This window comes from Rhyacophila brunnea, unplaced genomic scaffold (genome assembly GCF_057557595.1).
Source record: "Rhyacophila brunnea isolate RB1 unplaced genomic scaffold, BYU_Rbru_1.0 scaffold_22, whole genome shotgun sequence".
In the NCBI taxonomy this organism is placed as follows: Eukaryota; Metazoa; Arthropoda; class Insecta; order Trichoptera; family Rhyacophilidae; genus Rhyacophila; species Rhyacophila brunnea.
Genome location: NW_028232882.1, coordinates 21760476 through 21788388, shown reverse-complemented (window position 1 = coordinate 21788388; position 27913 = coordinate 21760476). Strand labels below are relative to the sequence as shown.

The window sequence follows — 27913 nt, the reverse complement described above, 5'->3', positions numbered from 1 at the left end:
TGAGGGTTGTCTATTTTCGCATTGTATCATTGTCGACTAACATAATATTGTAAGTTGAGCAGTTTTGTACTGTTCCGTAAGATCAGTTTTAGTGACTTGTTTTTTGCCATTTAGCATTGCTATGTAGTGATAAAGCCTAAAAATTAAATAATAACGAAAATAGCAATAACCCTGAAGAATATCAGTGTGGTGGGACGATGGCACAGTATGGCGAATGGTGTGACCACTAGCATAAAAATACAATGTACTGTATTTTTAAGTTAACCTACTTTCTAAGTTAATTAAAGGCAAGTGTTTAAGAAAATAGCTCCCCTGATGATGACATCGCGATTAATGTACTGTAGGTGATCTCTTAGAATGAAACAAATTTCACTGTGAAATGGATCTTTTTTCTAAAGTACACAACCGTTGTTGACTAGAATATAAATTCATTTTCCATTTTGGTACATAGTACCCTCAGACATAGTATTAAATTTTCATAATTCTGTATTGAAATGATTCAAACCCTTAGTTTATTTTGTCATTTATATTATTTTCCTACAATTATAAATAAATTATATTATACAATCAGTTTTATTATGGAATATTTATTCCCGCTTTTGTGGTGCTTGGGTGCAGTGGTGAGTTTTGTATATAACTGTCATGTTTTCTTTTTTTATGTAAAAAGATAATATGTATTATTTTTATTTATCCATATGTTATTATGATATCTGTCATCAGTCTTATCTATAATATAAAATGTGACCCTCTCTCTTCAATGATAATCCATAATAATATTGTCATTATGTTCACTGTATTACTTCACCAAAGACTTTACTATGTATCTTAGTTTGTAAAATTTCATGGGCGGTTTCGAATCAATTTGTAGACTATTTTGCTTCTGGTTAGACGTGCTGAAGGAACGTCTTCTCTATTAAGATAGGAGCTAACTAGAGTTATCTGGTATCAAAGACAGAATCCTAAATCCAATTTTGCTCAAAGATGAGATTGTTATTGAATATGATAGTATTATTGAATATCTACCTCTGTACAGAAAAAAAGAGTTTCTTTAACATATATAGATGTGACTGGCTGAAACCTAATCTCGATTTTGTACACAAATCAGCAGAAGCAGGTTCGTCAATCGAACAGTCTGGATTTCGGTACGATACCCGAGGAGATGGCATCACCGTCTGCGGAGTCAGGCGGCGGCTCCGGGGACGACGAGGAAGTGGAATTCGTGCCGTCCAGCTGGGACTACCTCGCCATGCCTTCCAAGAGCGCTCTCAAGAGTGCAGACACCAGCCAGAGCGTAAGTGGGGTTCAATCTTTTAATGACGTAAAAAATATGCCGACGGCGACTTATTAACGCTTGATTACATCATCACAGTTCAGGCGAAAGTGACCATCAGCAGAAATGGCAGTTTTGAATTAAATATGCCAATGGATTCAGAAAGCTAGCCACAATCACTAAAAGGCACAAAATACCGAATCTGACAATCGAGAGCAAAATCTCGAAACTTTATTTCTTTTGATTTTATTTGTAATTTGCCTAAATATAATAGATATAATTTAAATACATACGTCATAAAATAATTATCTCTTAAAATTCACCGTCATTTTCATGCATGAACATCATATTTCCTACATTATATCTAGAATGAAACTGTCTTAAGTCTTTCATCATTTTTTTTTAATGAAGTGGAAGTTGTGCTGATTTTTAATAATAATATATTACCCGTCTCTCATTCCTCAATCGATTTCTTATTTTGATCATAAAAATAGTAGAATAAGCAAATTTCCAAGAACGCTGTCTGTCTGTGGCGAACGCTGGAGGTATGCTTGAGTTCCAACATAAATAGTGCAAACTAAACTTTCTCAGACATACTTATATGTTATCATTGTACCATCTGCAATTTGTATTTTTAGTTTAATGAAAACAAATAAGTATGATCGACAAAGTTAGCATGCACTATTTATGTCGTATCTCCACAGCCTACTTCCACCCTTCATCATTGCTCCCAATCCCCCATGTGTAAAAACTATATAAATCTTGTTACAAATACATCATCTTCCATTTTATTAAAGGTGCGGTGCGATGATGTTACTTCGGTTTCATTCTAGAAAACAAAATTTTTTACTCATTTTTTTTCAAAACATTGGCATGACTAGACGGAAAGGTTTTGTTCTCTGCTGATATTTTTAAGTAAACTAATCGGAAATTGCATTGGCTTATAGTTTAGCATTTACCAAAATCTCAGTGTTAGTAATTTAGATTGTAACGGGCCTGGTAAATAACAAAAAACGCGTGTCTTAGTTGTTACTTGCGTTTGTATAGATAATTACTTACGTTTTGTAAGTATTTTCTGAGAATAAGCCGAGTAAAAATAAACACCTTTTCTTATTTACCTGACCCAATCACATTACAGGTGTTTTGAAAGGGAAAACATAGTTGAATACTTCACAGCGACTATGTTATTATTTACAGCCTTTCCAGCTAGAGATTTGGTACTTACTACTGAAATATTCAAAATTTACTATTTGTTTTTAAGTGCAAGAAGATATTATAATAATGGTGTCTCTTTGGTTCTTCTTTTTCATACGTCGTGATGTATGAGAGAGAAGTACATATTATTTTATTCTCATTTTTGCATTATTTTATACCCCGCCCAAGTTTTGTATTTAAATTATTACCGTAGCGTTGTGTACGAATGTTTGCCAATCAATGAAAGATTTGATATGACTCATCACTCCATATTTTGTTCATATTCAAATTAGACATGACATGGAAAATATCATAGAAATAAGTACACTTAGTACTACACTGAATATTTAAGAATTGATAAAACCATGTCCACCTAAAATAAATCTCACACAAGTGGAATATGTCAATATCCAAAGTGACTTGATTGAAGACAGTTATTGTCCACCCAATAGGCATTATTAATACTTTGGACGCGGAAGACGCACACGGCGCGTAATGACCAGGCGGCCGATCGATGTAATTAACGTGCATTTTAAAGGGGGCAATTAAAATCTAATTATATAGTCAGCAGCGAATGCGTTAATGTATGTCCATGTATACCATAATATGAGTCAGTTATTCTCTACTTGTTCCATGGTTTGTGAGTACGAATCACTACATACGATTCTTAATGTATTTAGTTTTTGCGTTGTATTATAAATGGTGTAACAATGTCTGTACCTTAGAGCTCAAAGTGCGGAAGTCACATTTTTATCATTTTTTAGTCAAGTATGCAGATTTAAATATGTATTCACGTTCTCTTAATGCTGAAAATTTGGGAGTCCAATGTCACATGGTTTTCAAAATACTTAATAACTATATAATAAATACTTGAATCACAGGCAAAATACGTTTTGGACACGGTCGCGATAAGTGAAATTTCTGCGATCAACGAGAGGTTTGATTAACAAAACAATTTAAAATATGAATACACTTTATTAATAAACCAAACAAAATAAACGTCATGCATAAAAGAGTAAAATAACATTCATTTTAATCCGCGTTGCAAAAAAGAATCTATATAGTTTACCGTGCCTGGTCTGTCTGCATTTATTATTTAACATTTGTTAATCACTGTACGTAGGTGATATCACTCATTACAATGATTTCTGAGATGTGGCACATGTCAAAATAAATGCGAGACAAAAAGAATATTATTAACAATTGATTTCGAAGTAATGAATTCGCACTCACCAAGGACGCGATTAACGAAGGTTATCTGTATTTTACGACACATTCTTGGAGCAAGGTTCTCATTCGTTTACTAACTGTGTAACACATAAGACTTGAAAAGTTGGGCATTCATAATGTTGCTTTATTATATCAAAATACACATTCGGATTCAATGTGTTGAGGAGATAGTCCCACAATAGAAGTTATTGTTTCATGAGAGTAAAAATAGAAAGTTAACATTTTTTTTTATTTTATCGGTGGCGTTGGGTCATATCAAAACTCTTATCGGCTGAACCATGGAAGTATGTGTGTATTTTGTGAAATTTTGATTACATTTTTCCATTTTATCTCAATGTGCTGCCATTCCATAGGAAGAGGATTCCTCGAGTAGCGTGAGTTCGACGCACTACATTTTAAATAATATCTAAACTGCTCTATATTGTCTTGTATCGCTGAAATAACGAAGTTACTACGTATTACTGTATCACAAGTGCTGCCAATCAAACCATCGCAGTAACGATGGTCAAGATAAAATTGTGATAATCAACCTATGGATGGTTTTTTAGATGCATGCAAAAAAAGCGCTTTTAGAAATTCATTGTTAATTATTGCCGAAAATGCGATGTATAGGTAGCCCACGGTAAGGCGATCGCGGTGATGTATTTTGAACACTGTCGCAATAATTGAAATTTCACCATCAATGGGGGATTTGTAAAACAAAACAATTTAAAATATGAAAACACTATTAATAAATTTAACAAAAATGTTATACATCTAAAACTAATATACTTAACGGCCCCACATGCCCCACGTTATTTAAATAGTAATGAATTTTACTAATGGTTTTATAAATGCGTTTAAAAATTAATAAACCTAAAAAATCTTAACACCACTGCACATGGATGTTCTGAAATATGACTATATTCTAAAACATTAGATCGAGAGGTTTAAAAGAATTCTATTTTATGTGATATAAATACTTAATGCAGTCATAAATGTTTAAAATAAATATAAAGGATAATAAGGCTTCAATATTGTATAAGTAGATTATCTACAACGTTTAAGGAATGTCCAGGGTTAAGTGTTCCAAAAAACAATCTACATAGTTTATACTCCTTTGGCCTGTCTGCTCTTATTGGTGTCATATAATTAATGAATGTTAAATGATCTTTTCGTACGCGCGTGATTCCATTCATTATGATGATTCCTGGTATGTGGCACATGTCAAAATAAAGGCGGGACAAAAAAAATATTTTTAAAAATCAATCGCAATGAATGAGGGTTACCTGTACGCTACTACGCTTTCATTTTGATGTACGCTATTTAAATTATATCCTGCAGGAAAATGGAAAGAATATTATTTAATTTGTGGCTATAACAGCTTCGGGAGTAAAAGTATACATACACATGCTGTCGTGTCTGCCAAAAAGCCACAGTCCGCAGGTTCAAATCGCATGAAATGTAAAAAAAAATGCCATCAATTTACTTTCCGAGATAATAATAGGCAAACATTACATTACTAACATGTGTGGGAGCATCTGGTTTTTGTGTACGTTGAGGTATGTCTAGTAAACTTCTCACAAAATTCACACTGGCTACCAAGCATTTAACGTAAAAAAAGTTTTACCTCATTCTCATTTAATCACTTGAGCAACCCTCGTGAGAGTGTTTAGATATCTTCACATTGCAACGATTCATTCATACGCTAGGTCCATAAAGAGCGGATATAGTGACAAACATCTTATCTCCCAATTTTAGATTACGTTGCATGCATGCGATTTACACACACATCAAATTACTGTAACCTTAATTTGTATAGGATTTTGTATATTATCCAAAGTCCATTTAAGCCAAAATAATCCCAAATGCACGCATTGTGAATTTAGATACCTTCTTTAAATTTAGTTCATATTATTCTATTAATAATTATTATTGGATGTTGTTATACTGTAGTCATTTGTAGTGGACACTGGATTACTATAAAAGTGAGTTTCTTTTAGATAACATGATTTCAAAATGTGGGTCTATGTTCTTTGTAAGTCAAAATTTTATGTGTCAGCTGTAGTTTTTAATAATTACGCATGTACAAGTATATCTACTTCTTAAAAAACTCATTCAACTACATATTCATATTTCATTCCTTCAGTTAGTGTGTTTTTTATATTGTAGGAAAAAAGTGACAAAAACAAATTTATAACGCAAAAATGACACCAATAATTAAAGCGATTGGTTTCAAAGTCGGCAACCTACATTTTTTTTTAAATATTTTTCTTGATTGCGATTCTGTAAATACTTTTATTTTCTTTTATTTTGTTAACTGTCAATTCATGGTGGAACTGCATTGTATTGTTGTTTTTATTTAATAAAACACATTTTTTTTGTAGTGCTTATTCCACTTTTAATCAAGAGATTAGGACAGATTTCGTCCGCCTCAGAGGGACATTTTCAACTGTTGAGTGTGAAGTTGTGAGTTGAAAATGTCCCTCTGAGGCAGACGAAACCGGTCCTAATCTCTTGATTAAAAGTGGAATAAGTACTACAAAAAAAATTGCGTTTTATTAAATAAAAACAACTGTAAATACTTTTGCAAAGTTGTTTATATTCATCAGCCGCCATTTTTTATATTCTACTACTAACTTTCAATATGATTTTTTATTAATTATGTCGTTAAGGACATTATATTAAGCTATTCACTTTTTCTAATTGTTTACTAACACTTGTCCTAATTTTGTTTGACGGTTTTTTGCAATTATCTCAAAATGGCGGAATATGGAGGTTGTCAGTGTTGAAACTAACACTTTCAATTTTCATCGAACTTGTAGATTTTTTGTTACTTGTTATAATAGAATTTACATTTGGTTACGAGACACTTACGATAACGTTTAAGCCTCGTATTCACTAGGGGACAAAATGTCCTTCAACACGACGCACAACATAGAGTGTACGTGTTGTCCAACATTGCACACAACATAGTGTGGCATTTCTACGTGACTCGGGACATGTTACATGCTGTCTTCTCAAGTAAGCGCACGGGGCGAACGTCTCCCGCATCAGATGTTGGCGAGTGTAGACGAGTGCGCAACATCTACTCGAATATCCACTTTTCTTTCTCTTTGAAGTAAGTAGTTCCGCGCACTCACCACCTTTTCTTTGTTTCTGACGTTTCAATAAAATACTTGTTAGAATAAATATGTACGCAGGACTGACCAACACAATCTTCTCGGGTGACATTTCTGCGACAACTAATGGTGCTGGTGTGTACAAGTAAAATGTTCTGCGATGTTGTTCCCGAGACATCGATGTAGATGTTGAGCGTCATGTCCCGCGACATGTTGCTCCATTTGTCACCTAGTGAATACATGGCTTTATCGACAATGGCATCTTTGTTGATTGACTTATCTCCCTTCTCCTTTCGCACACGGAATTAAGAAGGTATGATTTCAAATGATCCAGTTTTGTAAAAGAACATATTATTATTGTTGTAAGGGTTGCGCACAATGAATCAAATTTACTATATTTATAGAATTAATGATAACCATTTCAGTAGTATAATATATTCATGTGTCTTTGTTTTTGTCAGTTGTATATATACCATTGTCATATAGGAAGCCTGAAGATGCCGACAGGCGAAACCTCGGTGGAATGTCGATACGGAAGTGTTCAATCATTTTTCAATTATATATTTGTTTTAACAGGAGGGCAGGAAGAGAGTGGTCTTCAAAAAGCAGAAGTATCACTGCGTGTACGAGTATCCCCGAGAAATTTCTGACAACGAAGCCGATTCGCCGCAATTACCTGACTATTCTCCCTATTCAGGTAAAAATATCAACTTGAATGGATTATAGATTGATTGTTTTTTATTTATAATTGTTTTTTTTTCCTTTTATTATTTATTATTTTGTTTTTAACTCGCAGACTGGCAAACTTTTGGATTGCAAGACTTGAATTTCGACAATCACCTCGGTTCCCATCACGATGATCGCAACTTCATCTATACAATAGGTATTTTATTTTACGTTTATTATTTTTTAACATTTCGTTATCCCGTTTTCCAACTTGCCGTCAGGAAAAAAATAATTACCATTAGTATTTAGGGTCGATCTCCATTATTTTGAAGTCTTTCCTGCCAGGAAATTTAAACTAATTCATCAGAGTGTCAGATTTATTTATTTAACACACAATTTCACCTATACCTTCTCATTCTTAATTACCATCCAGCTTTCCACCAATCATACCGGTTTGTAAGTCTTATGCTTCGTGGAACTTATTTAAATAAGTCAACTTATGCATTAATCATCCGATTTTTGGAAAATAGGTAACTAAACTAATGGCAAAATATTGAAACCAAAATGGCAAAGTCGATTTCAAATAGCTACGTTTTGTGAACAGAAATAATTTTTAAGTTTCAGACAAACATAATTGTGTTGAGTACCAATTGTCTATGCAAACACCAACCGAAATGGAATGAATAATATGCAACCATTTAATTGATTGATTGATGGAGAATTTTTGAATAATATTAATTAACACGGATAGAGTGTTGTCATTTCAATAATAAATAAAAATAATGCGAGGAATACCTTATCCGCTGGTAACACTGATAAAGTAACGATTAAATCATTTGAAGTTTATATTATTAACTATCATTTATGGTTATTCATTTATTATAGTGTGCATTTTGCATACTTTAATTTATAGAAAATCGCAATTTAAAAAATGGCAACATTTTGATGTTAGTCATGTTAGTTAGTTTTGAATAAAGTCAACATTCTATGCATCAAGTCCTTAGTCAACAAATTCCCTATTCTATTTTACTTATTGTAATCAATATTAAGCCTAATTTGGGAATATTAATGAAAAAATTCGAATACCTATCTAATAATTATGTTTACTTATCTTTTCTTCTTATTTTGTTTTTGTTACTATTTTATGTGTTAATTTAATTGCCATCTTTGATAATGTATGTACTTAGATAATGTGTCATAAACATTTTAATAAATTTGAAATTATTTCAGACAATCCAGTGTCGGACGATGACTTCTTTATTTCGTCATCAACACGCCCCTTCGAGAACTTCAGCCTCCTAAGCACGTCCAGTCAATTCTTCCCTGGACAACATCTCTCCCTCCTGGACAACCCGCACCAAAGTGCGGATGACAATATGGATAATTTCGAAGCGCTGCAAAATGCGTTGGGTCTTAACGGACCCACACCGGCTGTCGACCACACCCAGACCCAACTCCACCGACCTTCAGATTTTATCACGCCAGATTCCGGCACCGAAGACGTAACTCCCGCATCACTGTTAGATTACGAATTTAAGCACCAATTCTTGGGAGAGGAGCCAACTTCATCAACGACTGTCGTATATAATCCAAACGGAGGAAGTGTAGACGTCCAAGATGTTAAACAGCCTATTTTACCAACCGAGCAAGAAATAACTATTTCTTCGGCTAATAAGTGTACTTCGTTACCTGTCAGACAGTTTTGCGGTACATTGATTCTTCCCGAACGAGGGTCACCGAGCGGCTCTCTGACCCCAAGTACGCCGTCTCCTTCGGCTTCGGGTCAGAGCAGCCACAGCTCCGGATCCACCTCCCCTCTGCCGCCACCCTCTGCTACCCTGGGAGGACTCCGTCACACTAGAGACAAGCTCAAGCTGGATCTGCCTCCCAGTCCTCTCGCCAGAAACTCTCCCAACATTCTTACGTCCGGCAAAAATGCAAATAAAGATATTAAAATATTTGATTTCAAAAACGTTGAGACGCCGCATCTGCACGAATTGCATAAGTCACTCACAGAAACCTTTGCAGACCAGCGGAAGTTCACGGTGACTTCGGTGCCGGAACCTTTCCCGAATCTAATCAATCCTATAATTAACAAAGCAGTGAATGTTTTACCATCATCAAATGATTTAACTTCTAGTGATGTAATAAAAGATACCGTTTCTGCAATTGAACCCGTCATTGCCGATGGAAAAGATCAAATCAATGCTGCCGTAAAAGAATCCATCAGCATTATAACAGATGTATCAATAAATAATGAAAAGGAATCGAAAGACACCGTAATTGTGCCGAGTGAACCGATTTCGACGGAGAAAATACTTACAGATAAAGTTACGGTTGATCTGAAATGTAATAATGAAAATACTCATATTGAAGGGGCGACATTGCAAAAAGCCGTCGTGCCATTGAGCATGGAAGAAAACGCCAGGAAAGTCTCGCTGGAGCCTGTGAAAGGCGAAGGAACTCTTCTGGACAGCGGAGACGAGGATTCGGGGATCGGCAGCAGCGCCTACGCCACGCTCGAGAGGAAGATCGACTCGAATAACGTGGCCCCTGATCCCATTAAGAGTTCTATCATTGAAAAACAAGTGAATTAGTGCCACTATATCCGTTTGCAATATTGTTAACTTACTTACACCGGCGAAAGCTTTTGTATGAGTCTCATCACTGATAAAGCCGAATGAATGAAAATATTTCTTGATAATAATATGAAGAAGTCGTTCATTTCGAATTGCCAATATATTTGTAGAAAACTTCAAACTTTTATCGCCTGCATTCATCTTAAAACTGCATTCATAGTATTTCAATACCATCTTATAATCCAGTGATGACTCATGCTTAATCTTTCTTCGGCGGAACTTTATGTTGCAGTATATGCTCTCCCGGCCGCATAGCGCCCTACACAAGACTGAAATCGTTTGGTACAAGTTGTCAAAAAAAAAAAAAATACCCTGATATAATTTTTATGTCTCCCATTGTTTATAGGTTAGTTGTGATCGAGAATATTTGTCAATTAAATTTATTAATATTATATTCATTAATTCACAAATATCCGATGATCGGTGATCTACATACTTTTACTGTGAACTGATATTGTTTTTAAATGTTATATGGACTTTTTATCCTCGTAGGTAGACAGTATTTTGTAACTTAATCAATGTTTATATTAAACAAGGACCTATTGTGGAAAATGATTGTGTATATGAATAGGCGGATAGATTTGTGGTTGTTTTTAAACGGTGGGGAAATAAAAATTATTATATATATTATACGATGCATAGTAGACTTAACTAGGTCCGCGAGTTATTAAGTCTCTAACATATGCACTATATGATGCATGGCCTATGGATTACGGAAGAGCCTTCATACAAATACAGTAAAACCTCGTTAATACGAACACGGATAATTCCAAATTTTCAATAAAATTCATAACATAAAATGGGAATGGGACGACTGGCCTCCGGACAATTGGACGCCGCACTGTCGTAGACACGTGTAGACGAGATATTTTAATCATTTTCTATCTACTACCTAGTAGTTTGAATTCATTTTACTCTTAACATAATGTATTCTGTATCGCGGATTGAGAATTACCATGCCTAAGGCTTTATATAAAATAAAAAACTCTTTTTTTGTTGGAACTTAAACATATGCACGATTAAATCATTGTTTACGTCTGCATATTTACATTCTCACCTACTATTAAATCATAATATAATCATTGAAATATAAATAATAATACTGAATATTTTTTTTAAAGTACCTATAAGTACCTAACGTCTATTTATTTTCAAATTCCGTGGCGTCCAGTTGCCCGGCGCCAAATCGTCCTAAAATCTATTTATAGCGATTTCAAAGAATTTTAGAAAATTGGAACAAATTTTTTTTAAGTTTTACTGTTTTTTTGCCTTGTATTTTGTAATTCAAATTTTTAGTCGATTTTCTATCCCATCGATTTAGAATTAACGGAGTTTTACGCATCTACATAATATGTATACAAGTGTTGTATGCAGTTATTGCAATAATGTCTTCAATTGAATCATGTATTGTATTATATAATAGAACAGAAAACAAGGAAACGACATAAATTTAAATAGAAAGCTCTATCTATTGACAGTTTTAAGCTATTAGTGTAAATAAACAAAATGAAAACTTGCACTGACCTATTCTACATGTACTAAGGTTCGTGACCCAGATGATTTGACCATCTGACAGTCTTTTCAGTGGATTTACTCCATCCCTCCTGGCATTCAGCGGCACGGCAAGGCTTTTGTAAATGTGAAACCTGTGACACTCTTGATTTGGTCTGTTCATCTGGAGCGAGAGCTCTTCCTCCGACCTTTGACCGGTCCCAATATCACAATTTTTTCTCATATTCTATATGGACTATATGACCATAGATGAGATATTTGCGTGGGTTTAATAATTTTGTGTCTTATTAAACACATGTTTCTACACAATAACTATTTGCCTTGAATTTTTAACAAAGACGCATCAAAACATCATTCAATTTTTTCACTACTATATCATTTAGTATTTTTTTAAACTGATTGAATTGGTGCATGATTTTGGTTAAATCTGAATTCTCAGGACCAAATGTATAGTCATACTTAAGTGCGTAAGTAAAAGTCAGCAACTTAGTGGCAAAATCAAGTGACGTGTATATAACATAAAACCGTCTTAGTTAGGCTAACTCAACCGCAGCATTTGACCATTGGTCTCGTAAGTGATTTTTTTCATTATTCTCCATGACAGTCTATGAATGAAAAATAAATCATTATTATAATATTATTTTGTTGGTTAACACCTTGTTACGCTAAGCCAATGATAGTAGAATAGGTCAATTTACCACCAAGGCGATGAAACTCGGAGATCCATTTAGCAAACTTATGGAAATATTTTTAGGTTAGGTCTACTATGCATGGTATGGAGGAAAATATGTTGCACCCCAAATTAATTAATACACATAGGTATATTTTTTTTCCTAAATTCGTAGTAATTTAATGTTAAAAGAAATAATATTATAAAAATCTTTAACCTCCATTAGAATAAGACCAATGTTATGTTGGTGTTTCTAATCGGACACGATTCTGGTAAATGTTTTTTATACAATAATTTTTATATCGAAAGCATTTAATGCCATTTCATACTGATAAAACAATGTGCAATAAGAATTGATTTATTGTTATCGGCCGCTGTTATGGCGATGGCAATATAGTTTTTATATACAACAACGGTGGGCAGTCGGCGATTCTTAATGGTTTATTTAATGTTGGCGTTGTGACGTTTCTGAATGAATTACGTTTTTTTTGTACTCGGGCAATAAGCATACGTATCTGTGGGTCGTGTAAGTTTATTTTAAGGAACGATTCGAAGCTGTGATAGCACAAGGCCTACAAATGGCATTTTCAGCATGTCGCGTGAAACAGAGGCGAATATTCCATCATAATTTTGTTGAAATGACATTTATATTAGTGACGTAGGCATACGGTGGGTTCTAATTCTGACGATACGTTGATTTGTATGCATTGTCAAAGAGAAGGAACTTTATGTTAAAGCGGTGAATGTGTAGCACTCACCCCTTGGATATGCATACAAATCAACGTGTATATTACAACAATTAAAAGCACTCGATTATTAATTTTTAAGTGCAAAGCAAATAGTAATAGGTATTTGTTTCTTCTTGTGATATATTATATATCTAATTGAAATATGGGACATGTTTAATAGACCCAACCCATTAGACCACATATTGTAGTATAAAATAGTAGCATCTCGGTGCACTGTAGTTACTATACTATTCTCTCTGAGCATACTCAGTTGGACCTATCCCACATGGACCATATTTTGTAGTCAATTTGGACAGCAAAATTATCATATCTGGGTGGTTGCCCAACAAGGACACGGTACCTTTTTTTGTGGGATAGCAGTTACAATCGAATTTTATGGTTGAGAGCATAGTGGAGATGATTCCCATACAAAAAGTATATAGTTTGAATAGAGGGAATTTGAGGCAAGAAACCTTTGCGTTTTGTTACTGAATTAGGAATCACCGCATACCTACGATTAGCGGCATTTGTAAACGATTTAACCTTCGGAGTTTAGAAACTTAGAATGTTAGTTTGTGCTTTTATCATATGAACTGTTTTAAGAAACTCAATCTAAGCTCTTTCGTATAGATTCGATATTGAAGTTAATATAATCGATTCTATTGAAATATAATTGAAAATGATTTACTTTGGTTTTCACCACTTACATTTCAATATGTGAAGTCAATACATTTGATTGTAATTGATTTTATCAAATCAATAATTAAAATCTTGAATTTTGATGATGCATTGCCGGTGAAATCTTTCTGGAATGATCAAATCAATGACATATTGTAACGGCGAGGAATAAAGAGCAATATATCTTTAAAATGTCTAATCTTCATTTCTGTTGTTTTGCAATCAGGTATAACCATTTGCTGTCACAGTAATTTAATTATTTATTTAATAAACTTACCCTAAAAGAAAATTAACTTATTTTGGGTCCAAAGATTGATCTATTTTATGTTTGGTAAAATCATGGTGAATCATTTTTACTTCGATTTTGAACATAATTTCTACAACACAGTACATAATAAATTGCTATTCTATCCAAGTTTTAAATGTCATAAATAGTATACTCTCAATTTTCCTAATACTATTTTTATCATATGAAGAATGTGGTGTCACATGTGTCCTATGGGAGGCCAATGAATTACAAGTTTTACAATATCAGCTGTAAATCTATAAAAATCTGGTTCAATAACTTTTAGTAAAGATTGAATTGAAGTTATTAATTGAATTGCTGTTTATGTGGTAGAACTTCATTATAATGGTTTTGAAAACAGGATAAAAAACAACTTTCTTCATGAATTATTACTATTTTTCTTCGGTTTTCTAATAGAGACATGATGAATTACATAAATATAATATAGTAAAAAACATATGTCAATAATTTGATGAATGACACGTTTGTGAAAATCAATACAGTTTTTGTTTCAGACTACACAATATCGTTGCTATTTGGCAATAGTTAAATTTGCTCTGTGGTCAGGAGTATTTTTTGTGAGTAGTGTCTGATAGTTTGTTTGTTCAGTTATAACCAAAAAACAATAGAAACTTCTCAACAATAACACATTTGGATCAATATAATGTGAGGCGCGAGTTAAAAACCACAGCGTTTAGAAATCGAACCAATTCTGTGTCAATAAATTGCAACATGAGTAGTGGCACGGGTAGAATCAGTCTATTTCTTCATTCTGTGGATCTGTGGACTTTTTCTTTCTGTATTTCACGCAGATAAAATTGTGGGCAATCGTTGTCTTTCGACAGTTAATTATTATTGAAAATAGAGAGTATACTATATTATGTAGATGTTTGCAAAAGTACTAAAGTCCAATACTATTGTATTTTACTGTATCTTCGATTGATTTGTATTTCTTAAATCCTATTGTGTATATTATATATATAATAATTAATTCTATTGTACTTTAACGTCGTTTTCTAAATTATTAAAAATTTTACCCGAGGTCTCTCGGTGCACCCATATTTTAAAATCATTTTTTTTCCATATACTTACGTAAGTATGCATCATTCAATTTGTTCTGGCACCAATAAACAGTTGAAATTGTGATCGATTCATAAAGTTAACGTATAACTTGAATTTTTAATATTGTCTTCGAGCCTAGCCAAATTGAATCTCATTGTAATTAATAATATTATAATATTTCAATTACATATTATTACTTTAATTTTTATTATTATAATTACATATTATAAAGTTATCGAAGTTGATGGTATTTTTTTTATTTATTCTATTATGGATATGCAGTTATATAATATAATATGTTCAATAAATTGTTTTGAATGTTTATATCATTTTGTATGTCCACTAAAAATTTTACCCTTTATTATTTATTGAAGACATGTCCTAAAGTTATTGTAAAATTGTATAGTGATATATTTTTTGTGTATCGATGGTATGTGTTCTATTGTGATGTAATATAAAGTTTAGTTGATTATTTGTGAAATATCATTGGCTGGTTAGAGCCTGCATTTTCATTAAAACTATAGAACAAAATTATTTTGTTTCATTTTCTTAACAGCTATCCAAAATCCTTCATTATCTATGGTAGCAGTGGTAGTAGCAGTGGCGAATATTCCATAGTACACGATTATTTAAAGCCTACCTTAAGAAAAATATTTTTTAATTGCATATGCACAGATGTCGTATATGTAGGAATGTACTAAACAGATTGCAAAACAATCTGCAAAGGTTTAAAAAAAAATATACCACAGCATCTGTCTTGACGTAAATAAATATCAGATTATTTGTCAAGGAATTGTGATATTTTTTCATATGGAATTTACGTCACGTAACCTCAGCCAGTCTATAATAATATTGTTGTCATGACCACTTTGTCCAAAATAATTAAGTAATAATTAGATAATTTAAAAAAATAATGACAATGCTTTTTGAATAATGGGCTAAGAAGAAGTTAGGGCTAATTTTCAACATTTGATCCTATATAAGAGAAGATTGGACAAGGACCCAAGAAGAATTTATTCATATTTGGCAGTAAATAAATATTTATTATTATTTCTAATATAATACAAAATAAATAATTATGAATATACATGAGATAAAATATGGAACTAAAGTAATAGTCCATCCCATAGACTTATCATATCTGTTCATGGAAATATTTTTTCACTACGAAGTACCTATATAATTGTCTGACCGTATCTGTTTATATACATCTACGATTATATATTTATTAGAAATATATATCCATGAACAAAGATCATAAGTTTAGTTTAGCGTACGGTTCAAAACCACATGTGGTTTCTGACTATGGATGCCTATAACAGTCTGAAAGTGTATGAATTTCAACATCACCCTTCCATCAGATCTATTTATTAGTAGGTTCTTTGTCATTTCCAATCTTGTGCCAGAGGATGTATTATGCTGGAAGGTCCCAGGCTTCCTGCTGTTCCATCGATGAAGTCAGCAATGTTAGTTTCTAATACCCAGAGTAATTTCCAAGGTCCCGTTGCCACGTGGGTTGCCTGCCGATCATTTGCACTGTGTTGTACTATTATCCAGTTTTCTGCCTTCATTGGAGTGTTGGAGTCCCACGCATATATGTCACTACTTCCTTTTTTCCTGTAAAAATTCAGATATTCACTTTATTCCTCTTGTAAAGTATTAGCTGATGGTTTCAGTCTGGTGTTTCCAGATTAATTATTACCCTCAAATAGATTTCCAATGGAGAGAACAGGATTTTTTTCAAAAGGTGAGCGACATGGTCTGCAATATTTTTAATTAAGGTAAACCTATCCAGACATGTAAGGAAAAAGGGCAGCCCCATACGGACCTTATTTTGTGGTAGAAACAATTATAATAATGTTACACCACGAGAAACTGCGTCTAAATTGATGAGTATGAGTTACATTCAACAGTTTTGTCTTCTTTGGTCTTTTGTGAATCAATATTGTGCCGTTCCACATTGGCAACCTCATTAAATTTCATGATAATTATCATATTTTATAGTATGAAATTAACAAGAGAATTATGTAAATGAACAAATAAATGTTAATTAAGACATATCAACTTCCTCATGCAAACTAAAAGCAACTTTACAAGGTACTTGTAAAGCCTGTCCTCTCATAACATGACATGCAAATCTGGACGTTAAAGGTACGAATATGTAAAATGCCACAGGTCCCTCACTACCAATTGCATCATCAAACGGAACCATTGATTTATAATTAGCCTGTCTACATGAACGTTTCACTGGTTGCGATACGAAGCGGAAAGCAGGTGACGTTCAGAGCATTCCGGTAGGTGTCATTCCCACTAGAGGGAAACAGCAAACCAAACTACACAAGGCGATATCAAACAGTTGTCCCGCACATACCGGTAGTACGCATTGTGTTTTGCATGATAGTCATAGTGGTTGTGTTCTGAAAAACAATTTTATTTACACATTTCAACTGATTTGTAACACCGTGACCATTTCGGCATTGCTCATCCACGCTTACATACAGACTTTCAGCCATTGCATTTTGACAATTGCAATATGTAGTTTGCCAAATTGGAGCAGTCGGTAGTGTGTGAAATGTGGTGTTTTACCTGCTCGTGTAGAATGGGCCTAACTGCGAAATTAACAAGCCTATGACATAAATAGATAAAATCTGTAATGTATCTATGTGCCAATCAAGGATGGTAACAATTAAGGAGCAGATACAATGCTGAGCTCTACAACCTACCTTATTATATAAAGATTACAGTGTAGTTCAATCAAAATAGGAGACTGCCCCCATATACAATAAGCAACCACATTTTACAGATATGTGAAGCAGAACTGTATCTGAATATGTAACAGAATCTGATATTTTAATGTAATCAGTGATACAAAAATAATTTTGCATAACTCAAATGTTCAGTTTGTTTGATTATTGTAAAATGAAGGTCTAATTTGCATCATTGTCTCTTGATGGCTGTATTAGTATTATCGTTATATGGAGAAGTGTGATGACTTGGCCTCACACAATGTTTTGATCATAGACAACGAACCCAATTTCTTGCCTGCAATATTACATTGTCTCTCATAGCAATATACTATCAATAGAAAAATATATTTGGTAAAAGACTAACCTGAAATACAAATTGCTTATTCCATCCGTTCCGCAGAAGACAATCTTGTCACCGTTGGGTTTCTTCCCTGCTACACGAATGCATCCCTCACTTTCGATGTCACCGTCATGTAGACTCAAGGTGTCTATGTAATATACCCTGAAGAAAAAAATTAATAACCATATAAAGTATGTAATGATTTTCTAATTGATATAATACACATATACACTAGATCAGTGCTCCGCAACCTTTTCCCACCCACGCACACATAAGGTCTTACCAAAATTCCGCGGCACACGACACGTAAAACAATTTATACACCAAAACATGGACCCCAGGCCAGAATCTTCAGCGTCTCCCCTTACCTATCGCTAAGGTTAAAGACAGTGTGATACTTTAAAATAGTGTTTTTCAAATGATGTTTGAAGTAAAATAAATCGTATTGATTCTATGTTTAGCGATTTTTTGTATTTATTAATTCATCCACTTGAACTACGGTTAGTTGCCGGGTGAACAAAAATTATTTGCCGAGTGTTGACACAATAATAATAAATTGTATCCCACAATCGTATGTGTTAAAATATTAATGCCAGCGAAGTAAAACAGCGCCGCAGCAGGCGACTTTTTTGCAATTAGAGCAAATTTGTAATTTGTGCTTATCTCACTTATCTGCTTGACCTGCCACGCCACCCCCCCTGAGCTTGGGTCCCCAGAGCACGAAAATTACAATACATACCTATTTATTTGATAAATAATTAAATAAACATAACACACGACGAAGAACCAAATGTACGTTATTATTCCCATGTATTGGTTTTATCAATAAATAGCTTGTTTCAATGATCGTACAAAAATTTTTAGCCTTACTTAGTGGTAGCCTTGTCAAAAATACGAGGATATTCTTTATTAACCGAAATCCAGAAAATACCATAAGAGGTTCTATAGAATTTTTGGCACTGGTTGCAAAAGGGTTTCGAATCCAGTCGTCTTGATTATATGAAAGTAATGATGAAATATCTTTTGAAGCAAAGTTAAATGTTTTTGAGACGGATCCAAAATTAATTGCTTGTTTTCATTGGTGGTCTGGTGGGTCCTTTGGTACATTTGTAGAGATCCTTAAATCTCTCTAATTTATCAGATCACATCAATATATTTTCATTCTGACCTTGCTTTATTAAATTCATGCAGGTGCTCAAATGTATTTATTACCAGCCTTGTACGCAAATTTGGCTATTAAGTAAGTATTGTATAATATATAAAATTATTTGTATTTTTTTTTGAAGCAATGCTCCGCGGCACACCTAGCATCGTCTCGCGGCACATCGGTTGCGGAGCACTGTATAGATGACCGTTTGTTATATGACTTTTTGCTATTACGTTCTTTTTTAATTACAATTTTGATTTACAGACATAGCAGGTCTATTCCAACTATGTAACACCATTACCGCGATCCGAGATAACCTCAACATGTTATGGACGTATTCTGTGTGCAAAACTTGAATTGGTATCCATTTTATGTCCAAAGTTCATGCTCAGTGTTTCAGACAAGGTCGTGCGACCACTTACACAGTATGATGTCACACTTGCGTAGTGCGCTATCGTTAACGTCACAATAACATGACAGCTTGAGCAGCTGTTTAATTATCACACCCGGCGGTACTGCCGTTAAAAATGTTATTTCATGCTGAATGTATAGAATACAACAGCATTTTTATTAAAATTTTGCATACTATTAGAGTTTAGGTATTATTGGAATAGACCTGCAGGGCTACATTTAACTATAAAATCGATTAAAAAAAACGCTATTATGGTATTCCGAGAGTAATCATCCTGGGATATTACATTTGTGCAATGTAGAATATACAATGTAATATAATATATTATAAACACCATGTATAATATAATAATAAAACTAACCGAGAAATAGTGCATTCTTAATTCCAGTTCTTTTTTAGGTTAAACACGCGAAATAATAAAAAAAATGTCAGTGGAATAATGGTGCATGTGCAGTGGTTGTTAAATTAACGTTAACTTACAATTGAACGTAGTTATGCAAAATATAGCCAGTCCACAATAATGTCGAGCTGAGATAATGGCACTTTAACAACATGATATTAAAAATGTATGTAAAATGGAAAATGTATAATTTTAAATAGTATTTTATTTCAAGAATAATTTGTTTGCGGCTTGGCTGTGTTCAGCAGAACGTAGAGAAAACCTTCTCGCATCTGATCTATATCATATCTCATTTTTTTATTTTTTATGGACTGGCTACTTTCTGCATAACTATGTCCAATTTAGATAACCGCTTTGTATACAGAATATTGTTCTGAGTGATATCCGTGTTATTTCAGATCATGAAAAATAACGGAAACATATTTTGTGTTAACTGGTTGGAATAGGTGTAGTAGGGAAGCCAACAATAGATATGCAAACAGTTGTTTGGATAACCATGCTATATCCACGTATATGAGATATATAAACCATGTAAAACTATGTTAATTAAAAATAAACCCACTTGTTACAATCCAAATAAGTGAAGTACAAATATTTCTTGCTGTCCCCTTTCATCAGTAAAGCTATATACAAGGCTTTGGTAGTGGGGGTGTTGTGGGCCGCAAGGGTCGGGAGAATGAGTCGTCTGCCGGTTGCTGTCTTAGCGTTGAGTACGATGATCGCGTTACTGCCTGCATCAGAAATGTATCTGTTTTGTAACAAAAGAAAATATATATTAATGTTATATTTTTATTAACAACCTTTTCTATGCCTTACGATATTATTATGGCAGTATCTGGCAGGCCGCAGATTTTTAATGACACACGTTAAAAGTAGAGCGAAGATATTACTACAATCACTGTAATACCAATAATTTGCAGCTTCGTATTTCATAATTATTCAAACAGATGTCACTGTGTGATTAATTTTTTAAATTATGCAAATCAATCGACAGTGGCTAGTAATTTGAGCTTAAAGTCGGACGAGAAATTTGTATGTGCGGGCTGTCGATCACGGCTTCATAGAGCGAGATAACTAGCTGAAGACATAGAACCTTAACTGTTTGGCCATTGTGAGTACTTAACGGTGACGTCCCTGGACAAAATGCCGCCCCATTTTTTATCAGCCTTTCATGACTCCAATATCGAAGACATGTGTTGTATGGATATAATAATAACAAAATATATTCCACTAAAACATACAAAATTTAATTTAAATATGAAAAGCAAATAAACATAATATAAGTTAGACATTTATCCAAATCAACAGAGCTGAGTTTTTATTTGGTTGATATTTCTGACACATTTGGTTGGTACCAGTTAGCAATAGACAGATTTAATATTTTCACACCATTTTTACTATGTTATTATTGTACAACACGTAAACAAAATAATTTTAGCTATTTCTACCAGTAGCGAAGGGTGGAGGTAGGCTGTTAAGATCCGCCATAAATAGAGCACATTAAACTTTGTTAGTCAAGGGTATTTGTTTTTCTTGAACTAAGACTACAATTTACAGATGGTGTCGATTAGTTAATAAAAATCAATTAAACCCTGCCTCAGCCAAACCATATTAGTTTTGGTATACTTTGGGCGATATGACAAAACACACAGTGTACACAAGTGCACACTTTTTCATTCATACTTATTTGTTTTCATTGGATTAAGAATACATTTAACACATATTGTTGATTCATTTCTTTAAATTCATTATACCCTGCCTAAACCAAACTATAGTAGATAAAAAAAATATTGTTCTATCTATAAAATATCCAGTTATGTATGATTTAATTGAATAATTTTAGATATTTTATAAACAGACAAGTATTTTTTGACTATTATTTATTATGGCTTGGTGTCGCAGGGTTTAATTCAATTTTAAAAAGTAATCAACACCACCTGTAAATTGTAGTCATATTTCAATGAAAACAAAAACAGTATGACTGACAAAGTTTAGTATGCATTATTAATGGCGGTTCTTAACAGCCTACCTCCACCCTTCGCCACTGATTTCTACTATATACACCAAATGATTGTCCTCGATTTGCCGCTCTTCGAGTAACTGCCGCCCCCAAGCGACGCTCAATCTGCCTACCTCCACGGGACATCACTGGCATTTAATAGTATTACGATTCATTAAAAGATTCAGTTTAATAGTTTTGCAAAAATGAATTATAACATTAAGTAGTTGATCACACTTACACATAATCATCCAAATCTTCCGCATTCTCAGCGACAATGTATTGAAGATCTGACTTCTCCGTGATATAATCAGATAAGTCAATGGTCTGGAGTATTTTGTGTGTTGCCATGGAAATGGCCAACACCTTCGGCGAGCATTTAGTGGAAGGCTGTTGAAGGGAATTTACGGTTCCAGCATCCAATACCCAAAGGACATCGTGCCTGTCGAGAAAGATATCCACGGCTGACTGGATAGCATCGCAGTTTCCTTCTTTCTGCATGTTCCAATCAGGGAAAGGCTCAACAGAAACGTGAACGCCTTTAGCCTTCAATTGCGCCAATCCTAAAGTGAACGGGACACCTGTTCTGTATCTGAAATATAAAAAGAGTTTACAATTATTACTTTCTGACAATAATTTTTAGCTATTTCCTCTCCTACACAAATATCCCTCATGATTGTCGAGAGTTTGCCAGGATATTTGGCGTATTCCCTTGGTTAAGGCCAATATATGATGTTCTACAGTAGTGTTCCCTAAATGGTATTCTGTAACCCCAGGGTTCTGCAAGATAAAATTAGGAGTATTCCGTGTATTCTTAGTGATTTTTTGTATTTCCAAATAAATCCACTTGAATTATTGAGTTTCCGACACTCAGCATCATATCGTCGGTGTTTTGTAAAAAGGGTGAATCAACCGTTTTGGCGAAATCGAGATTTTAATGAAAATAAAATATGTACCCCACTAGCTTTGTTGTGGAAAAACGGCGAATTTTTATCTCCACAGGAAAGCACTTAAAAACGATAATCGACTAAAATTAAATTAATTTAAATTATGAAATAAAAAGCAAATGTGACATATTAGGCCATTTAAAATATTATATAATAATACCTATTATAATGACAGTATTCTTTCTAAGCTTTATTATAAACTTGTTAGATATTTATAATCATCTACAGGTAAAAAACAAATAAATGTCAAAAGTTAAAAATCCTCCTCCTGTAAAGTAGCATTTTGGTTAATTCGCCCTTTTTACGAAACACCGACGATATTATGAAGCACTGATTGTTATCCATTTTTGTGGTAGCCAAGTAACATGCGACCTGTCGCTATATTTGATAAATAGCCTTTTTTATTAGTCAGGAAGCACACTAAAAATAATTACAAAATGAAATTCTAGACGGGAATTATCATTTAATTATATCGATCATCATAATATTATCATATGAAATTGCATCCTACAGCCACATATTTTAAAATGTTAAAATTCTTCTAGTAAAATAGCGCCGCAGCCAACCTTTTCTTAAATTATTAGAGAAAATTTATGGTGTGTGTTTATCTCACTTCACTGGTTGGCCCACCATGCCGGTGACCCCAGGCTAGAGCCCTGTCAGCCCATATGGTCGAGAAGTAACCAACTTTGCAATACACCTCTGGCTTAATACTATTTTACCGATAAAAAATGGAGTTGGATTTAATAGCTGTTGATAAATATAGGTACATACAATTGAAAGTGCTTAGAAAGCCAGAATCAAGGAAAATTAAAAAAAGAATGGAGGTAACCTACTTGAAATCAATAGTTTCAACTTTTTTTTTAGCATAATCGTAGGGCGGCAGTGAATATAACGTGAAAAACATGCAGGTGTCCCATTGATGGACAAATTGCTCAAGAGTACAGCTATTGTGTACTATTGACAGTTATGTATACGATTTCAATTTTTAAAAATAATTTCTTTTCTGTCATTTCTGTCCATGTCAAAGCCAAAATTTTTTTTTAACTATCTTCACGAATTCCAAAAATACAGGAGCAAATTTACTGTTATTTTGAATTTACAGTATCTTACATCGCACCCTCACAACTAAACTGCCACAATTCAAAAAACGTCAAACAAAGAATATCAGCTTTGAAGTTTTTACCTTTCGCATTTTTGTACTGTGTTTTTGAAATATGTTTAGATATTGAATGAAGTTTTGACTTGAATTTGATGACTTAGAGATATGAAACGTAGTAATTAATTCAAAACACGTACATTTGGACTTGTGGCGGTTTAGTTGCGAGGTGCGACATGACTTCTTGTCAAACTTCTTTTATGTAACAAATCTTATTTTATGTAACATGATACTTATTATTGTGATACAAAAATAAATCTGACATACCTGGGCTGCGTGAGAACCACATCGTATCTGTATATTTGCATTCTGGTGTTGATGATATTCCTGGGAATATATTTTCCAGATTCTCTGTAAATATCTCGGGTACTTTCACATGGAAAGCTGGGACTGCGACCGGACAGCTTGAACGACAGCTCGGTGACTGCTTTCCAATCGGCGGTTTTGTTTCTCGTGGCAGTGACACAAGTGAAGATGAACGCTACTCCAAATAGCAGCCAGAGGCAGGTTCTTGCCGCTGCCATTGTGAGCTTTTTGTATGCTAAAAATAATTATAAATTAGAAAAATATTATTATGGAGAGCGGAGAGCAAAACAAAAAGTTTCACTCTTGTCCTTGCAACACGGCCTTCGTAGTCCAGTGCGTTAGACGCTAACATTTCATCTGGAGGCTCAGGGTTTGATTCCCAGTGAGGTCACAATACATTTATGTGATTTTCTTTATGCCTGGATGTTTGTGATTGTTCCACTTCTATTACTAATTACACTACCTACTGTTTCACTACCCTCATGGCCTATTGTAATGTTAAAAAATAATACATATTATATTTATGTAAGTATTAAAAAACACACTCATTTTTATTTAAATTATTAAAAATGTTCACTACTTTTAATATGAAATAAAGAAATTTTCTTTACCAAATTTGCAATCGTATTAATTTTTCACTGCCACCCAAATTTATATGGAATTACTAGTTTGGAACACTTTCACCAAATAAATAACATCACTAAAACCATTGTAAAAAAAGTATCCCATTTTATATGGCGGAAAAAATCTCTGTGTTGTCAAAAATTCACCTATTCGAAAACATGTCAAATGTCTGGTAACCTACGTGTGAGAACCTACTTCCTGATTGATGGAAACATGATACTTTATGCTGAATTTGTGTGAATTCATTAATGCAAAAATGCTATTATTTTTTTTTGGAATGTGATAAGAATTTTACGATATTATTTATATTTGGTTGTAATGACTCACGCAAGCATACATGGTGTATGTTTTTTTAAAATGCTATTACAATATTTTTATTGTTTTTTTGACATCCTAATTATACTATTATTTCAAATTTTACAGTAGCGGCGAAAGCGTGAGCGAAAGTCCATTCCAAAGGGAAAACTATCAATACACATATATATATTTAGATTTACTTCACAACTATATTACAATCTACTACCATGTTGTTAGGACGCCAAGCGAGACAGCTGGCTCTGCTAGTATCCATTATTTCCCACATAGCTGAATATTTTGCGAGGCCCGTAGCATCCTTCACTCGGTCGGACCATCAAGTAGGTAACCTCCCTCTTCCACATTGATCGTGCAGCTTTTTTTTAAAACCATGTTCAATTCCAAGTAGATCATTATTGCCCTCCACAGGGTGGAGGTAGTATTGACAGAATTTTGTTTTAAGGAGAAATGGATTTTAGCTACTTGTCAACATATGAATACGTGTATTAATTAAGGCTCTATGTACCAAAAAGTAGTATTGCCTGTGGTTACAAAATACTGAGTCATTGCAGTAAAATTGCATGAAGCAGACCTTTTGAAAAATGTGTTTTCACAGTGTGAAGCAATCTCGGTAGCTTCCATAATTTTAGGAATACAGAACTCGCGAGTGTCAACACACCATCGTCAGCCATTTTATATTGAATGCCGTTGACCACTGCAGTGGTACTTACACCATTATAAATAAAACACGGCAACTGACTTACAACGTCGCCAGATTTAAATATTTTGCTGTATTTTTTTGACTTGCTTGAGGCACTTAGACCATAGTTGACATTATTGGCGTTGGTATGTAGAACATTTTTCAATAAAAATGTCAGCTTTTATTTTTTTGGTACTTAGCGCCTTAATTAATACACGTATTCATATTAGGTCCATACTCAGGGTCCAAATACATATGTAAATTGATGCCAGATCAGGGATTCAAACTCGAGATGCACGACATTATAAGCCGACGCGCTATCAAAAGTAAAGTTAAAGTATGTAAAGGGTTCTCATATCTCAAGTCATTATTAAACAGTTTTTAGGCTGTATTCCTCAATCTAATGGTATCCAGTAGAGGTGAGTTGGAAATACTGTCACCAGTTTGTGTACTCAAGTATCGGATGAAACTACCCATACTCAGTACGTGTGGCCCAATAAACTTGTTCCAAAAAACTTGTGATGATATCATCGCGAGTCTCGCTCGCTAGTTGGTAGAGTTTCAATACTATTGACATTAAATACGCGCGAGCAAGATAGTACTTGAATACAATTATATTTTAATTTATTAGTCTATGCATGCGTATGACATCATCTTATGTATGAACAATAGGTCATAAATTTTCTGTAGCAGCATATTCCCTCGGGAATGTGGTGAGGTGACTGCGTGACTGTAGTTTAAAATAAAAAAAATCATTGTTATTCATTTAATGTAACAAGAATATTATAACATAAAAACAACTCATAAATTTAAAATGGGTTTAAAATTTTATAATAAATGGGACATTTCGAAAAGCCCAGCTCAGTGATTTTTTAGCGATTCTATTGAAGCCGATATTTCAAATACTAATATGGAGTTAAGTTTTAGTTCCAGTTGAGTATGAGACTTATGTCGCAAACGCACGCCAAACGCTCTATATAGTATTCCAAAAACTAGAAGGAACAAGTTTTGATACTAATTATTTTTTTATACTGGTAGTAAGTATACTTAGTCTTCAAAATCAACCAGTTTTCCCACCTCTAGTATCCGGTAAGGTCAGAATGGACAAGGAAGAACCAAAACACCTGGGAAATTCCTTTAATTAAAAGAATTTGAATTCGGAGACATTGTGGAGAAGGTCAGCCAATACAGAAATCATATATTTTACTAAATGGTTGACCAGTACTTACTATCACCCTGTATTTATAATTTCTTGAAGCAATTAAATTGTAGGTATGCAGACAGGGAATTTAAAATGAATTCTTAATAATGTCACGATTATGTTGATGAGTCTGCGTTATTGAGGGCCTTTATCTAGGCTCCCTAAATTCAATTAACTTCATTTAATCATTTAGTGTTTATTCTACTAGTTGTTTCTTTCAGATCAGTGATTTAAATATATTATAATGGTACGTATTTTTTAAAAATAATATTATAGAAATAGGGATTGGTGTATAGATTCGATATTGTGTCCATGGTAAGTTACATTGAATTTCTTAAGGACTTTCAATAATTAATGACTAAAGGACTTTTAGCAAGCTAGTTAGATCCTTTTTAGATAGAGTGTTCAATAAATTAGCAATAATGCAGTGATGTTTGGTTTAAGGGTTAAATAATTTTATTTAATAACATGATAGAAAAAAAGATATATTTTCGAATATTTTCAAAGAATTTTAACAATCATTTTTCAATATTTGTGGTAAACAATATTTAAGCGTTTCAAGCGTAATTGGTTGGTTTTAACGTTCCTACTATATTGTATA

At 33.6% G+C, this 27913-nt stretch overlaps 2 protein-coding genes across 3 annotated transcripts in view; one reads left to right on the top strand and one right to left on the bottom strand.

Annotated features, from left to right (window-relative positions):
- The window catches only part of LOC147070207 (uncharacterized), a 115585-nt gene extending 105191 nt beyond the window's left edge, over positions 1-10394 (top strand). For both annotated transcript variants that reach the window (XM_085949639.1, XM_085949638.1), the window contains 4 exons: positions 1106-1291; positions 7372-7492; positions 7592-7678; positions 8692-10394. In XM_085949639.1, the coding sequence (XP_085805765.1) occupies positions 1106-1291; positions 7372-7492; positions 7592-7678; positions 8692-10058 (1761 nt within the window). In that variant the 3' untranslated portion in view covers positions 10059-10394. The remainder of the gene's footprint in view (positions 1-1105; positions 1292-7371; positions 7493-7591; positions 7679-8691) is intronic.
- A 6027-nt stretch (positions 10395-16421) lies between these two features.
- Positions 16422-24711, bottom strand: yellow-g (L-dopachrome tautomerase yellow-g). The gene is made up of 5 exons (XM_085949922.1): positions 24455-24711; positions 22323-22673; positions 20645-20830; positions 18148-18285; positions 16422-16653 (listed from the first exon to the last, which is right to left on the bottom strand). The coding sequence occupies exons 1-5, from the start codon at positions 24709-24711 to the stop codon at positions 16422-16424; spliced, it is 1164 nt and encodes a 387-aa protein (XP_085806048.1).
- Between the last annotated feature and the right edge of the window lie 3202 nt (positions 24712-27913).

Excerpts from the sequence above, each read along its gene's own strand:
- yellow-g (XM_085949922.1), bottom strand. The coding sequence starts at position 24,711 with ATGGCAGCGGCAAGAACCTGCCTCTGGCTGCTATTTGGAGTAGCGTTC. Across the intron at positions 22,674-24,454 it reads GTGGTTCTCACGCAGCCCAG|ATACAGAACAGGTGTCCCGT; the intron begins GTATGTCAGATT and ends TTTATATTTCAG. Across the intron at positions 16,654-18,147 it reads ATAAGCAATTTGTATTTCAG|GAAAAAAGGAAGTAGTGACA; the intron begins GTTAGTCTTTTA and ends GAATTTTTACAG.